This window comes from Populus alba, chromosome 17 (genome assembly GCF_005239225.2).
Source record: "Populus alba chromosome 17, ASM523922v2, whole genome shotgun sequence".
Classification (NCBI taxonomy): domain Eukaryota; kingdom Viridiplantae; phylum Streptophyta; class Magnoliopsida; order Malpighiales; family Salicaceae; genus Populus; species Populus alba.
The window spans coordinates 17,092,519-17,106,913 of NC_133300.1; the positions used below are offsets into that span (position 1 = coordinate 17,092,519).

The 14,395-nt window shown below is 34.2% G+C and overlaps 1 protein-coding gene and 1 pseudogene across 1 annotated transcript; both read left to right on the top strand.

Annotated features, from left to right (window-relative positions):
- Positions 1-2,441: 2,441 nt before the first annotated feature.
- On the top strand, positions 2,442-4,147 carry LOC118029728 (uncharacterized). Its single transcript, XM_035033643.2, has 2 exons — positions 2,442-2,459; positions 3,077-4,147. Coding segments are annotated over exons 1-2 (753 nt in total). The 5' UTR covers positions 2,442-2,457; the 3' UTR covers positions 3,828-4,147.
- A 6,409-nt stretch (positions 4,148-10,556) lies between these two features.
- LOC118029727 (uncharacterized) lies at positions 10,557-13,678 on the top strand (annotated as a pseudogene).
- The last annotated feature ends 717 nt before the right edge of the window (positions 13,679-14,395 follow it).

The following is a 14,395-nucleotide window of genomic DNA, read 5'->3' on the forward strand; positions in this document are numbered from 1 at the left end:
ATTCGCAACTGCATAAATTAAAAACAATAATAATAAAAAGGAAAACCAAATTTTAAATTTAACGATATTGAATAATTATTATCATCTAGTTTTTTTAATTCTTTTAATTTAATTTCTTATTATCTTAAAAATTATAAGAATGTTTTTAAGTACAAAATTAAATTTTCACTTTTGTTGTTTTTTTTTCAATTTAATATATATTTTACCATTCGAAAACATACATTTAATTTTCTAATACCAATTATATTATCTTAAAAATCATATTGTGTTAAGTTTATTATTTGACATTTAGTTATTGGATGTTAAGTTTTGTGGGTTTTTAAGTCTTCACTTATCAAAAATATATTATAACCCTTTATATATATACAAAAAAAACTAGAAAACCCTAATAATACTAAATAAAAAAAATAAACTATAAAAAATTATTCCATTCAAATAAAAAAACACATAATAATACAAAATAAAAAATAAAAATAAAAAACACGAGGTTAACTAAGAAGAATGTATATCTCATGCATCAATCTCTTCATGTTGGATGGAACTCTAGTAAAGAAATATTATCCATCATGAATATCTTTTTATATCTAATCCAATTTATTGTAGGTTTTTAATATTTTGATGGGAATGACCTTATCATGAAGCCTTAACACAATATATTTGCATAGGTCATCTCATCGTAAATTTCTAACACAACATCTTTTTATAGATTGTTTCATCATTGATTCATAACACAACACTTTTACGTGGGATGTCTCATCATGAATCTCACTACTAGGATTAATTTCAATAACAACAACAATAGCACATGAAAACTACACACTAGTTTCATGGTTTTTTATTTTTAAAAGAATCTTTTTATTTTTTTTTACCTGACTAAATCCAATTTTGTGATTTTGTATGACCATCGTTATTAAATAAAACACAACAACTACCATCATAAATCAATAAGTTATGATACACATTATTTTATGATCACTAACAAAAACCGTCAAGAAACGTTGAATTTTATTACCAGCTGATACAGATAAGAGCAAGGAACAACAAAATTTGTTACAATCCAAAACTTTTAAAGACAAAAACACCGTAATTAAAAGGAGATACTGGGGGTAGAATTTCTTGAAACATCCCACAAGGAGCTTGTTTCTAGTCCCGGTTATCTACATTTTAATAATAATTAATTAGTGGATGTCTTGTGGGCCTTAAAATTCGCGCCAACTTGTTTTGCGGGAAAGAGATGCCGGGGAGAATGATTGGAGTGGAAATATTATTCTATTCCTTCCGGTTCCGGTGGTCAAGCGATTATTGACCTATTATACACAAAATAAAAGCAAAACAATTAACACGTTTTTTCTTCATCTTTCTTTATTGACTTTCACCCAATACAGCACAAAAAAAATCAAAATCTCTAAATCACTAAATCTTTATTTTCCTTCTTTCCGTCATTCAAATTCCAACAATCAATCACCAATTCACCACCGACAACCTTTTCATTTTTTATTTTTCTATTATCAAAAATGTTTTTTCACCAGCCAGCATGAAATCCATATAATATAATGATTGAGTCCGGACAAACTAAACATTATTTTTTTTCAATAAAAATGTCCGTGATTTTTTAATTTCATGAGTGTATTTTAAAAAAATTTCAAGTGTATTTTATAAATCTGATTTTATAGTAAATCAGCTGACTCTAATCATACTCAAATTAGATATAAAAATATTGTTTTATAGTTATTTTTATGTTCTTTTCATAGTTTGGGTTTCAAAATCTTACTTGCTGTGAGTTCTCTAATTTAAGTGCTCTATTTAAAACAATTAGTATGTTATTTTTGTATGGTTTAAGATTATTATTATATATTCACATTATAATTTAGTTGCAATTTTAGAGCTTAAGAAACTCTAATTTCTTTCTCTACAATTTACTGCTATAATTTTTAAAACAAGTTATGGTCGATCACTGGTGCTAAAAATGTGCATAAATTAATGTTTTTGTTTTAATGCAACGAGATAATGGGCAAGGATGGTTTGACTTGGACTTTGTTCTCAAGAATTAAGAAATTAATTAAGATATGCTCCAGAAATTTGCATTGACGACCACGTCAAGAGAGCCACGAGGAGCACGCAATTTTTCCCTTTTTTATAACCCATTTGAAACGCATTTAAATGAATTATTAAAACATTTCAAAAGTCAAGCAATTATTGACCTATTACACACAGAACAAATGCAAAACAGTTTACACGCTTTTCTTCATCTTTTTTTATCGACTTTCACACAGCACAGCAGAGGAAAAAATCAAAATCTCTAAATCACTTAATCCTTATTTTTTTTCTCTCAGTGATCCAAGCACCAACAATCAACCACTAATCTATCACTGACAACCCTCTTTTTTTTTAGATTACGTTATTTTGCTCAAAGCTGTCTTGGAGGTGGTGGTGGTGGTTCGGCCCTTGACACCATACATGTAGGGCTTCCAAGACATCCTAACCAAGCGGCAAGCAATAATTCCTTGTTAACAATAGACTGATCAATATATATATATATAAGGGATTGCAAATTAGTGACCATAACTTTCTAAGTATCTCCCCCCACGTCAAAGGAAACATGCGTACCTGTTTCATGCTAGTAGCAAGCTATTATTTTCTCCAATAAACACCATCAGGTCTGGTTATTGGTGCTAAAATCTCTCTAGATAGACGTCTTCTTGTTATCTCTACTATCCCACCTTCAAACAATAGACTCAGTCACCATCTCTATCTAAAATCAGCTGCTCCTTTATTTCTTGGCTTATTTCTTCTTGGTTTCAGTTTCCATTTCCTTATCTTCACTTCTTTTTGTTGATAACCCTCTGTTAGTGCTCACCTGCTAATTCTTAGATACCAAAGTCTTCAATTTTGTGATGAACTTTAAATGTAGCTTTTGTTAGGTTCCAAATTTGAATGCTTCTTTTCTTTCTTAACAAGAAACGACCTCAAAGTTTGGCTGGCTGTCTTTTTCTATCAGACCTTTGGTTATATTTATTCTTGATATGGTTGCAGTTATTGCTATTGTTTTTGAATGATTTTCTTGTTTTCTTGGAAGGGTAAATCAAGAAATGGCAATTGAACTCTGTCCAGAAAGTTCTGCTGGTGTTAGTCCAAGAATTTCATTTTCTCATGATCTTTGCGTACCGGATGTTGTTCCTTTTGAACAACGCCTCCCTCTTCGATCAGGTTCATTAGGTAACATTGATTTCGACTTCTGCGCCGTCCGAAAGAGTTTCGACTCATCGTCAGCAGACGAGCTTTTCTCTGATGGAAAAATTCTTCCCACTGAAATCAAGAAAAAGACTGCTTCTGCTAAACAAATGGATTCGTCTGTGCCCTCAAGACAAGTCCTACAAGATGATGTTTCGAGCAATGATAGTCTGAAGAAAGACCGCTTGAAAGAAATGAAGAGTTCGAGTAATTATGAAGCAGAAGATCAAAAGCAAAGTTCAAAATCTTTCTGGAGTTTCAAGAGGAGTAGTAGCTTGAATTGTGCTAGTGGTTATGGAAAAAGTTTGTGTCATTTGCCACTCTTATCGCGAAGCGACTCTGCTGGTTCAACACCAAGAAGTAAGCGAGCACCATTAACGAAAGACACTAACCATAAGCAAAATAAACAAGCATTTTTCAAGTCATCACAATCGTCGTTTACGAAGAATTACCAGAAGCCTCCGTTGAAGAAGAACTATGGACCTTATGGAAATGGTGTTCGAGTCAGTCCAGTTCTGAATGTTCCATCAGGGAATCTATTTGGTTTAGGTTCAATCTTCTTCAATGGAAAAGATAAGAAGAACATGAAGAAGTGACTTACCAAATATGTGCTTTAATTAAAAACCACTTTCAGCCTAAATTTAAATTCTGTTTTTTTAGTGGCTTGATGTTTTTCTTTTCTTTACTTAAATATTTTTGTTTACTTGATTTACCCTTTGAAAAGATTGCCATGAAGACAAAGAGATTGAAAGGTGGAGGGGGTTGAGGGACCAAAAGATGATAAAATTCAAGGCACATGGTTCTGGAGCACAAAATGACAGGTAACCATTGCTTTTGGTATTTGCTCATGACACATGCTGTAAATAATTTTATTTTTGGTTTCTTCTTTCATTTTATACAAGAAGAGATTATTTAAGTTTGTGGGTATGTTTCTATGGTGTCTAGTTGTTTTCGGTTGGGGAGAACATGATGAGTTGGTTAATTGTTCTTGCTTGGATTCAAAAATTATTAACAAATAATTGTAATTACTGATTTCAAGATGAATTTCAGTAACATAAACATCCCTTCCCAGCTTGCTATTTCGTTTACTTCTTCCTTTTTGTTAACAACTCTGCATTTTCTCTGATAACTAGCAGCCCACGAGAACGAAGAAAGGAATGTCGTTGCTCATTTTGATTCAAACCAGCAACAGCTCGCCAATTCACTTCATAGTGATCTTCCTTAAATTATTACCAATAGATACTTAGGTAGTATTCACTTCAAATGTTTATGGAGGCAGAATTATAAGCTCGGCTATGATGTAAGAAAATGGTAATTTAATCTTGTTCGAGTCTCTTTAAATGTTTCTTTTCTAAAGGAAATGTTTCCCAAACTGGGTCCATTGTCTCGGCTTCATCTCTTTTCCATACAGAAAGAACAGCAGCAAGTGTCGTTTTTATTTGTTTGTTGTTTTCCATTTTTTCTTGCCTGCTTGGCAACTAGCTAGCTAGCTAGTTGTCAAGAAAGCCTACTGTATGAGCTACGTCGACAGCATTCAGACCCGAAAGAGATGGAGACATGCATGAGTTGGAGGGGGGGAGCCATGGGAAGAGCTTGATCATGGCACATGCTGTGTGTCATAAACAAAGACATGTACCCTTGGTTCATGCTCGTCCCTTTTTTATATAATCTCTTGTTCATGGCGTAAACACTTCAATTCTGCTTCGTCTCCTCCAAATGCTCATCAGTTTTTGTCATTCTCTGCAATGGTTAAACATGGTATCGTCAGCCTCTGTGTTTTCCTTCTCGAGAAAACTAATACACATGCCAATGTTTAGAACAGCCGTGTGGATCCCAGCTCTCAGAACCATCCTGACAGCTACCTTACAGGCAGTATACTGCGCGCAATGAAGATTCCTACCTTGTACCTCAGCTCTATATAAAAAAATAGACCTCAAGAGGGAATCTGTGGTACCTCACTTGACTTCTTCTAGTTTTGCCCCAACATGGGGTTTTAAGTCAATAAACATGGCTTACCATAACAATCTTTGATGTAAATATTTAAGTTTTTGTGGAGGCACCCATTACCAAAAGCAGAGCTTGCGAATGCAAAGCCTTTCGCAGCTAGTTGGCAACATTAACTTGTTCAACGATTTACTTTAAATACGTTTAACTTAATTTTGTGATTTTTTTTTAAATTTTTTTATTAAATTATCCTGATTTTATGATTTAGTATATGAATTATTAAATTAATTTAGATTAATTTAGCATTTAATATCTATGTTATATATCTACCGTGTTAGTTCGAGTTAACTAAAAATTAAATAACATTATCTTTCTATTTCTAGATAAAAGCTTTTTTGTTACCTATGATATATCATGTTGCTATATATATATATATATATATATATATATATATATATATATATATATATATATATATATATATAATTTTTTTTAAATAAAACCAATTTATTTAGTTAATCGAGATTATAACTTGAATTATTGATTTTTTTCAAAATTAGAGCCGCAGCATATTGCAATCTTTTCATTAGAGAAATCCCTATTAGAGTATTCAATGCAAAATGACACTTGAAAATTTTGTGTACACATATAATGGTCACTAGAAACCAACGCAGAATTGGTCACTTAGCTGGCTAGATTGCCATCTTCATGGCCCATGCAGCTGTCCTCAGGGACCGACCACCATTTTCACCACTAGGTGCATTTCTTGATGCTGATGATGATGACAACGATGAAGATACTAACAAAAGCTCAAATCGTCAAATCGTTGGATGATCAAGCCTGCAAGAAATAAACCGGACGGCTACGAGAAACAAAACTTGAAACAATCATCACGTTTCAAGAAGCGCAGTAGCTTGAGTCTCACAATCGTCAGATGAATTCACAGAACTGGAATAAATTGCGGCTTTCTCCTCCATACAGCTGGTAGATCATTTAATGTGATGAATCATTGAAAAAGAAACGAATTACTCTCATTTCCACCTTCTTCTGCTACTTTATATTTCATTTCATTACAATTTACTATACATGTAACAATCAATATTCATCTTATGGGACTGGAATTCCTTTTAATTATCATGTTACAGTACATTGTCAAGGCTCGATGTGTTTCAATTCTAGACAATAAGACCAACGTTTCTGTAAACAAGAGTACTTCTTCTTCTTCGGTGTGATATTAATTATTTTTTTAATATCAATACTTAAAAACATAAAAACACTAAAAAAAATTAAGTTTAAATAAAAAAATTTAATTTTTATCCAAACCCCATTTAAATCCGATACCCAAGCTAAATCTATCTTTGGTGCGATCAAAGTTTGACTATTATTCATCTGGTTTCATTATTTATTGGATCAATTCTAAATTTAAGTAGAGTTTCATTTTGAATTGTTTTGCACATTAAGCTAGATAAATTTGTGTAGTTCTATAAGTTGATGTGACAGGATAATTTTAACAAAAATAAATTGAAACAACGTAGTTTTGAACAAAATAATTTACCGAAATGACACAGTTACTTCTAAATTAACTTGATTATTCAATAAGTTAGATTTCAAACCGGGCTGGTCTAACAAGAAGAAGATTCTTTCACTTCATGGTATTATTTCTTCTCTAATTCAAATATTCACTTGATCTTTTGTTGCTGGGCTGCCTTTAGAGAATGAGACCATTAAATACTTAGGCTTTGGGCCCGCTAATATTGGATTAATGTTTACATGGGCTTGGGGCGTTTTTGTTTCTAACACTTCCTTGTGGACCTGCCTGTTATTAGATGTGGTCTAACTTAAGGCTCGTAGTGGTAACGAAAAACATTGGGTTAATTTGATTTGAATTTGGGCCTCGCTTGGATTGCAATGTTAGGCAATGTAATATGTTTTGAAATTGGACTTGCAAGCCCAAATAGATAAAAGAGAAGGATAAAAAAAAATTTGCTGACTTTGAATGATGCGTGTGGCTCACTGAGATATTAAAAAATGATTTTTTATGGTCAACAAGTTTATTTTGTTAAGATTCTATATGATAGTATGCGAAGGTTGTAATTGAAGATTTGATGTGTCTTTAATGGTCTTTTTTTTTTTGCCTTTTTTCTTTTTTTTTTTTCTTTTTGCAATCCATTTATCTTCTACATTTTTTTTCCCACTAGATCTCTTTCTTTTTTTTTTAATCGTCGTTGGATATTCATAAAATTAGTTTATGTTTTAGCAAGAGAAACTTTTTGAAAGATCCAGAGGAAAAAAGAAGAAAAGGAATTGTCCCAACACTATTATTAATAGTTTCTTGTAGAAGAAGAAAAAAATTATTTTGTTATAAAAATATTTTTTTTCATTCATGTATCATTGTGAGCATTTTATATAAATTAAATAAACTGGCTTACGTACATATACCAAAATTTTTATTTTTAATGCATAGTTTCACTATTCATTGGATGAGATAGAAGTTTGCAATATAGCATGGTAATTAAACTAGTTCATAATTAAATTATTTTGAATCTAAAATCTTGAATTATCATCTAATTTCTTACATTCATTTTCATGGAATAAACACAAGAAAAATTCCTCGAGTACAATCCATTACGTGTATCAAAATTTCTTTTGTTGTTTATTCACTCATTTCCTACTTCATCAACTTTATTGCCAAAATCCAAACAATAATGATTAATATATAGCCTGAGTAAAAAAATTGTGATGCGGTCCCAACAAAAAACGGTGCCGTATACGTATGAACATTTTATGCCTTTTTATCCTTCAAAAATGTATGTTGGATATATAAAAAGCAGCTGCAGAAATAAAAACAAATCATTTTTTTCTGACGTTCATATTTTTGTTCTTTGAAATTTAAATAGTCTCTTGCAACCCCCCTCTCGCACATAAAAGAGAAAGATAACAAGGTTCTTATAAATCAAAATCTTTAAACATAAAAAACACTAGATTATAAAAATACTTAATTTTTATTCATTTAAGTCTTTATTTGTCAAAAAGCTATTATAAACTTTTTATATATATATATATAAAACAACTAGAAAACCCTACTAATACTAAATAAAAAAATAAACTATAAAAATTATTCCATTCAAATAAAAAACACATAATAATACAAAATAAAAAAAATAAAAAATAAAAAAACACGAGATTAACTAAGAGAATGTCTATCTCTTGCATTAGTTTCTAGAGGTTGGAAAAATTACTTGTCCTCAAATTCAAGCCTTAGTCAGAAATATCATTCACTATAAATATCCTTTATATCTAATCCAATTCATTATAAATTCCTAACATCTTTCTGGGGGGATCATCTCATCATGAATTTCATCATAAATTCTTTAACACAACATTTTTATATTGGTTTATTCATCATAAATTTTAATACAATATTTTTATATGGAATATCTCATCATAAGCCCCGGATTAATTTTAATAACAACAATCAAAACAGAAGAAAACTATACACTAGTTTCATCATGTATTTTTTTCAAGGAGGACCTTCTAATCCCATCGACCTGAGCAGGTCCAGTTTGTGACCTTTCTAAGCAACGTAGAATTTCTGGACACATCCCACAGGAAGCTTGCTTCTAGTCCCGGTTATCTACATTTTAATTATAATTAATTAGTGGATGTCTTGTAGGCCTTAAATTTGGCGGCGCCATCTTGTTTTGAAGGAAAGATACGCCGGGGAGAATGATTTACATGTCTCAAGATTGGAGTGAATATATAATATGGTTGAGTCCGGACAAACTAAACAATTTTTTTTTCAATAAAAATGTCCATGATTTTTTAATTCCATGATTGGATTAAGTTAGAATTTTACAAGTGTATTTTATAAATCTGATTTTACAGTGAATCAGCTGACTCTAATCATACCCAAATTAGATAAAAAAAATATTGTTTCATAGTTATTTTTATATTCTTTTCATAGTCGGGTTTCAAAACCTTACTTGCTGTGAGTTCTCTAGTTCAAGTGCTCTATTTAAAACAATTAATGTGTTATTTTTGCATGGTTTAAGATTATTATTATTCACATTATAATTTAGTTGCAATTTGAGAGCTTAAGAAAACTCTAATTTCTTTCTCTCCAATTAACTGCTATATAAATATATAATTTTTAAAACTTAAACAATCCTAGCTTTTAATTTCTTATCTCAAGAAGACATGAGAAAACCTTACCTTGAATTATGAGATCTTTGTGTCAATAAATAATTTAATTCTATTTTCACACGCTCCAGTTCAAACTTCAAAGGGAAAAAAGAAAAAAAAACTTTATTTACATTATTTAAAAAAAAAAAAAAAAAACAAGTTGTGGTCGATCGCTGGTGCTAAAAATGTACGTAAATTAATGTTTTTGTTTTAATGCAACAAGATAATATTGGGCAAGGATGGTTTGACTTGGTCTTTGTTCCCAGGAATTAAGAAATTAATTAAGATACGGTCCAGAAATTTGCATTGACTACAACGTCCAGAGAGCCATGAGGAGCACGCAATTTTTTCCTTTTTACAACCCATTTGAATCGCATGTAAATGAATTAATAAAAAATTTCAAAAATCAAGCTCGTCTCATCTACTCCTACGATCCATGTCAGTGGATCCAAGTGATGAAACCCTTGGTTGAAAAATATAGTCTTTTTTTTTAATGGAAGGCAAGAAATTATTTTTTTAATCAAGGTCAGTGCCAGAAAAGGACTGGTGGAATGAATGCCTTGCAAAATTGGACGTCCCAAATGTGACCCCCATTTGCTGGCATCTTAACATCTTGTCGGCTCTATCTTTTTCATTAACTACCGTGTCCTCGTGACCATGCATCTGTAGACAAAAGTAAGCAATTTACAGCTCCAAGCCTCCATGTTCATCATATATCAATATTGTTGACAATACCTTCAATAATCAGTACTAGTAAAGCTCTGGAGATTAGCGTCAAAATGATATTGTGGCCAATCTTCTTGCAAATATATCTACTCGTTTCCTTTTCCTTCCCGGTATATGGAGGAAATGAGACCGACAGACTCTCCCTGCTGGCTTTTAAAGCTCAAATAACCGGCGACCCTCTTGGTAAGCTAAGCTCGTGGAATGAATCGTCACACTTCTGCCAGTGGTCAGGTGTTACTTGTGGACGCCGCCATCAAAGGGTTGTGGAGCTTGACCTGCACTCTTACCAGCTAGTGGGCAGCCTATCTCCCCACACAGGCAACTTGAGTTTCCTCAGGATATTAAACTTGGCAGATAATAGCTTAAGCCTTTATATCCCTCAGGAGTTAGGTCGTTTGTTTCGTCTGGAGGAGTTGGTCCTCAGGAACAACACGTTCGATGGTGGAATCCCTGTCAACATCTCGCGTTGTGCAAACCTCCGAATCCTCCAGTTAACCAGATAAGAGGCAATTTGACAGGCAAACTTCCTGCAGAACTTGGGTTATTATCAAAGTTGCAGGTACTGACTTTTGAACTCAATAAATTTGTTGGCGAGATACCATATTCTTTTGGAAATCTGTCAGCTATGAAAGCAATTTATGGGTCCATAAATAATTTGGAAGGAAGTGTTCCGAATGTTTTGGGACAATTGAAACGATTGAATATACTCTCGCTTGGTGCAAATAATCTGTCTGGCATGATTCCTCCTTCTATATTCAATCTCTCTTCTCTTACTCTACTATCTTTCCCAGTTAACCAGCTTTATGGGAGTCTTCCTCATACCTTGGGCCTAACTCTTCCAAACCTTCAAGTGTTTAATATCCACACTAACCAATTCGGTGGACTAATTCCTGCAACTTTCTCTAATGCCTCAAATCTCCTTTCTTTTCAAATTGGAAATAACAACTTCAATGGAAAAGTTCCACCACTGTCAAGCTCACATGATTTGCAAGTTTTGAGTGTTGGTAATAATAGTCTGGGAAAAGGTGAAAATAATGACTTGAATTTTGTCTATCCTTTAGCAAATAACATGACTAGTTTGAAGAATTTGGATACAAGTGATAACAATTTTGGAGGGGTGCTTCCTGAAATAGTAAGCAACTTCTCCACAAAGCTCATGACGATGACATTTGCGAGGAATCAAATCCGTGGGAGCATTCCAGCCGAAATTGGAAACCTCGTCAACTTGGTGGCTTTAGGGTTGGAAACAAATCAATTGACTGGCATGATACCAAGTTCTATGGGGAAACTACAGAAGCTGAGTGATTTATTTCTTAATGGAAACAAAATCTCTGGGATGATCCCATCTTCAATGGGGAATATGACTTCTTTAGGGAGAGTTAACATGAGACTCAATAATTTAGAGGGAAGCATTCCACCAAGTCTGGGAAATTGGCAGAAGTTATTGTCCTTGGCTCTCTCGCAAAATAATTTGAGTGGTCCCATTCCAAAAGAACTAGTTAGTATCCCATCGTTATCAATGTACTTAGTACTATCGGAGAATGAGCTGACAGGATCTCTTCCGATAGAAATGGAGAAGTTGGTGAATCTTGGATATCTGGACGTTTCTAAAAACAGGCTTTCTGGAGAAATTCCTGAAAGTCTTGGTAGTTGTGTGAGTTTGGAAAGTTTGCATTTGGAGGAAAACTTTTTGCAAGGGCCAATCCCTAACACTTTGAGTTCTCTGAGAGCAATTCAAGAACTTAATCTCTCCTGCAACAACCTGACAGGCCAAATTCCTGAGTTCTTGGAGAACTTTAAGTTATTGGAGAGTCTGGATCTGTCTCTTTTAATGACTTTGAAGGTGAACAACTGGTGCCAGTCCAAGGAGCCTTTCAGAATACAAGTGCAATTTCTATTTTCGGAAACAAGAAGCTTTGTGGAGGAATACCCCAGTTAAATCTGACCAGATGCCCATCCAGTGAGCCAACAAATTCGAAATCTCCGACCAAGCTGATATGGATAATCGGAAGTGTTTGTGGCTTTCTGGGAGTGATCTTGATCGTCTCTTTCTTGCTTTTCTATTGCTTCAGAAAGAAGAAAGCTAAGCCTGCTGCTTCTCAGCCTTCATTGGAGACCTCATTTCCTAGAGTAGCCTATCAAGATCTCCTCGGGGCAACTGATGGGTTCTCTTCAGCAAATTTAATTGGTGAAGGTAGTTTTGGGTCTGTCTTCAAAGGAATTCTTGGACCAGATAACATAGTCGTTGCGGTGAAAGTTCTCAACCTTCTACGTAAAGGAGCCTCCAAAAGTTTTATGGCAGAATGTGAAGCTTTGAAGAGCATCAGGCATCGGAATCTTGTCAGGTTATTGACTACATGTTCCAGCATTGATTTCCAAGGTAATGATTTTAAAGCTCTAGTTTACGAGTTCATGGTCAATGGAAGTCTAGAAGAGTGGTTGCATCCAGTTCAAACATCAGACGAGGCAAGCGAGCCAAAAGCTTTGGATCTCACGCATAGGTTAAACATTGCAATTCATGTGGCTAGCGCACTGAACTATTTGCATCACGATTGTCAAATGCCTATCATTCATTGCGATTTGAAGCCAAGCAATGTTCTTCTAGACACTAACATGACTGCTCATGTTGGAGACTTTGGATTAGCGAGGTTCCATTCAGAAGCTTCAAATCAAACTAGCTCTGTTGGTTTGAAAGGCACCATCGGCTACGCAGCCCCAGGTAACATTCATGGTTTTTCATTATTTACTGGTTGTGAAATTGCTTTCCGTCGTGATGGATTTAGGATGTTAAGAAATGCTCCGTGTTTTGAATCTTTGTTCTAGTCTTCAAGGTCATAAATAACTTTGTACACAACCATGTATATAAATCGCAGAATATGGTATCGGAGGCAAGGTGTCCACTTACGGTGATGTGTACAGCTATGGCATCCTATTGTTGGAGATGTTTACAGGAAAGAGGCCTGTAGATGGCATGTTCAAAGATGGGCTGAACCTTCACAGCTATGCTAAAATGGCACTGCCAGACCGCATTGTCGAAGTCGTGGATCCGTTACTTGTGAGAGAAATCCGAAGCATCGATTCCTCTGACGAAATGGACCTGTACCATATTGGACCTCATGAAATATTTGCATGTTTGATGACAATTATCAAGATGGGAGTTGCTTGTTCAGTAGAACTTCCAGGAGAGAGGATGGACATTGGCGATGTTGTGGCTGAACTGAATCGAATCAAAGACACTCTTCTTGGAACTAGGATGCATAGACAAACATGAAAGCATTTTCTTAACAGAAGGTAGAGAGCTCAGCCATTATATTAATTACTCAGGCCAGGATTATACATGGCAATAAAGATCGATCAATTAATTGTATTCCATGCGAACTAATCATCTCTTGTGTGCTGCAGGTGCCTGTGGTGATCAAAATGCAAGGACTTTCATTCTCCTCTAGATAGCTTACCATCAAAACAGAAATTGTTGTTTTCTTTGAACAATCTTGCTGTGCTTTCTTCAAGAATTTCAAGTAATGGCTAATGAATTATGCTTGGATGATTCTTGTGCGAGTCCTAGCTAGAATCTCTTTTTCTCATGATTTTTCCGAGAGAGACATTGCGCCGATAGAACAGCGCCTTCCCAATCAAGTTCACTGAATTCAGATTTTTTGCTTTCACAGCGAACACCATTCAATCTGAATCTCCACTGGCAGACGAACAATTCCTCAATGGAAGAGGTCGTCTGCTTCCCTATTGAAATCAAGAAAATTATTCCTCCGTTGACACATGCACAAGAACAACCTGTACGTCCACCTCCACAGGTATGTCTTGATGCTACCTTGACTGGAAAGGATTCAAGCATGAGAGCTTGAAATCTAATCAAGATCAATACCAAGAAAAGGAAAAACAGAGCATTGATCAAGAATTTTCCATCCATAAGGGAACCTTTCCTTAATCGGCGGAAATCATTATTTCCTCTCAAAATTCAAGAAAAAGAAAAACATTCCACCACCATTTTCACCACTAGGTGCATTTCTTGATGCTGATGATGATGACAACGATGAAGATACTAACAAAGGATCAAATAGTTGGCCAAATGATCAAGCCTGCAAGATAATAAACCAGACGGCTACGAGAAACAAAACTTTGAAACAATCTTCACTGAATCAAAGAGGCCGCAGTAGCTTGAGTCGTGCTAGCATATGTGGAGGGATCGCATGTCCTTTTCCATTGTTTTGTCGAAGCAACTCTGATGTGTATGTACCAAATGTGAAGGGAATACCATTGTCATCAAAAAGGTTCTCACAATCGTAAGATGAATGTC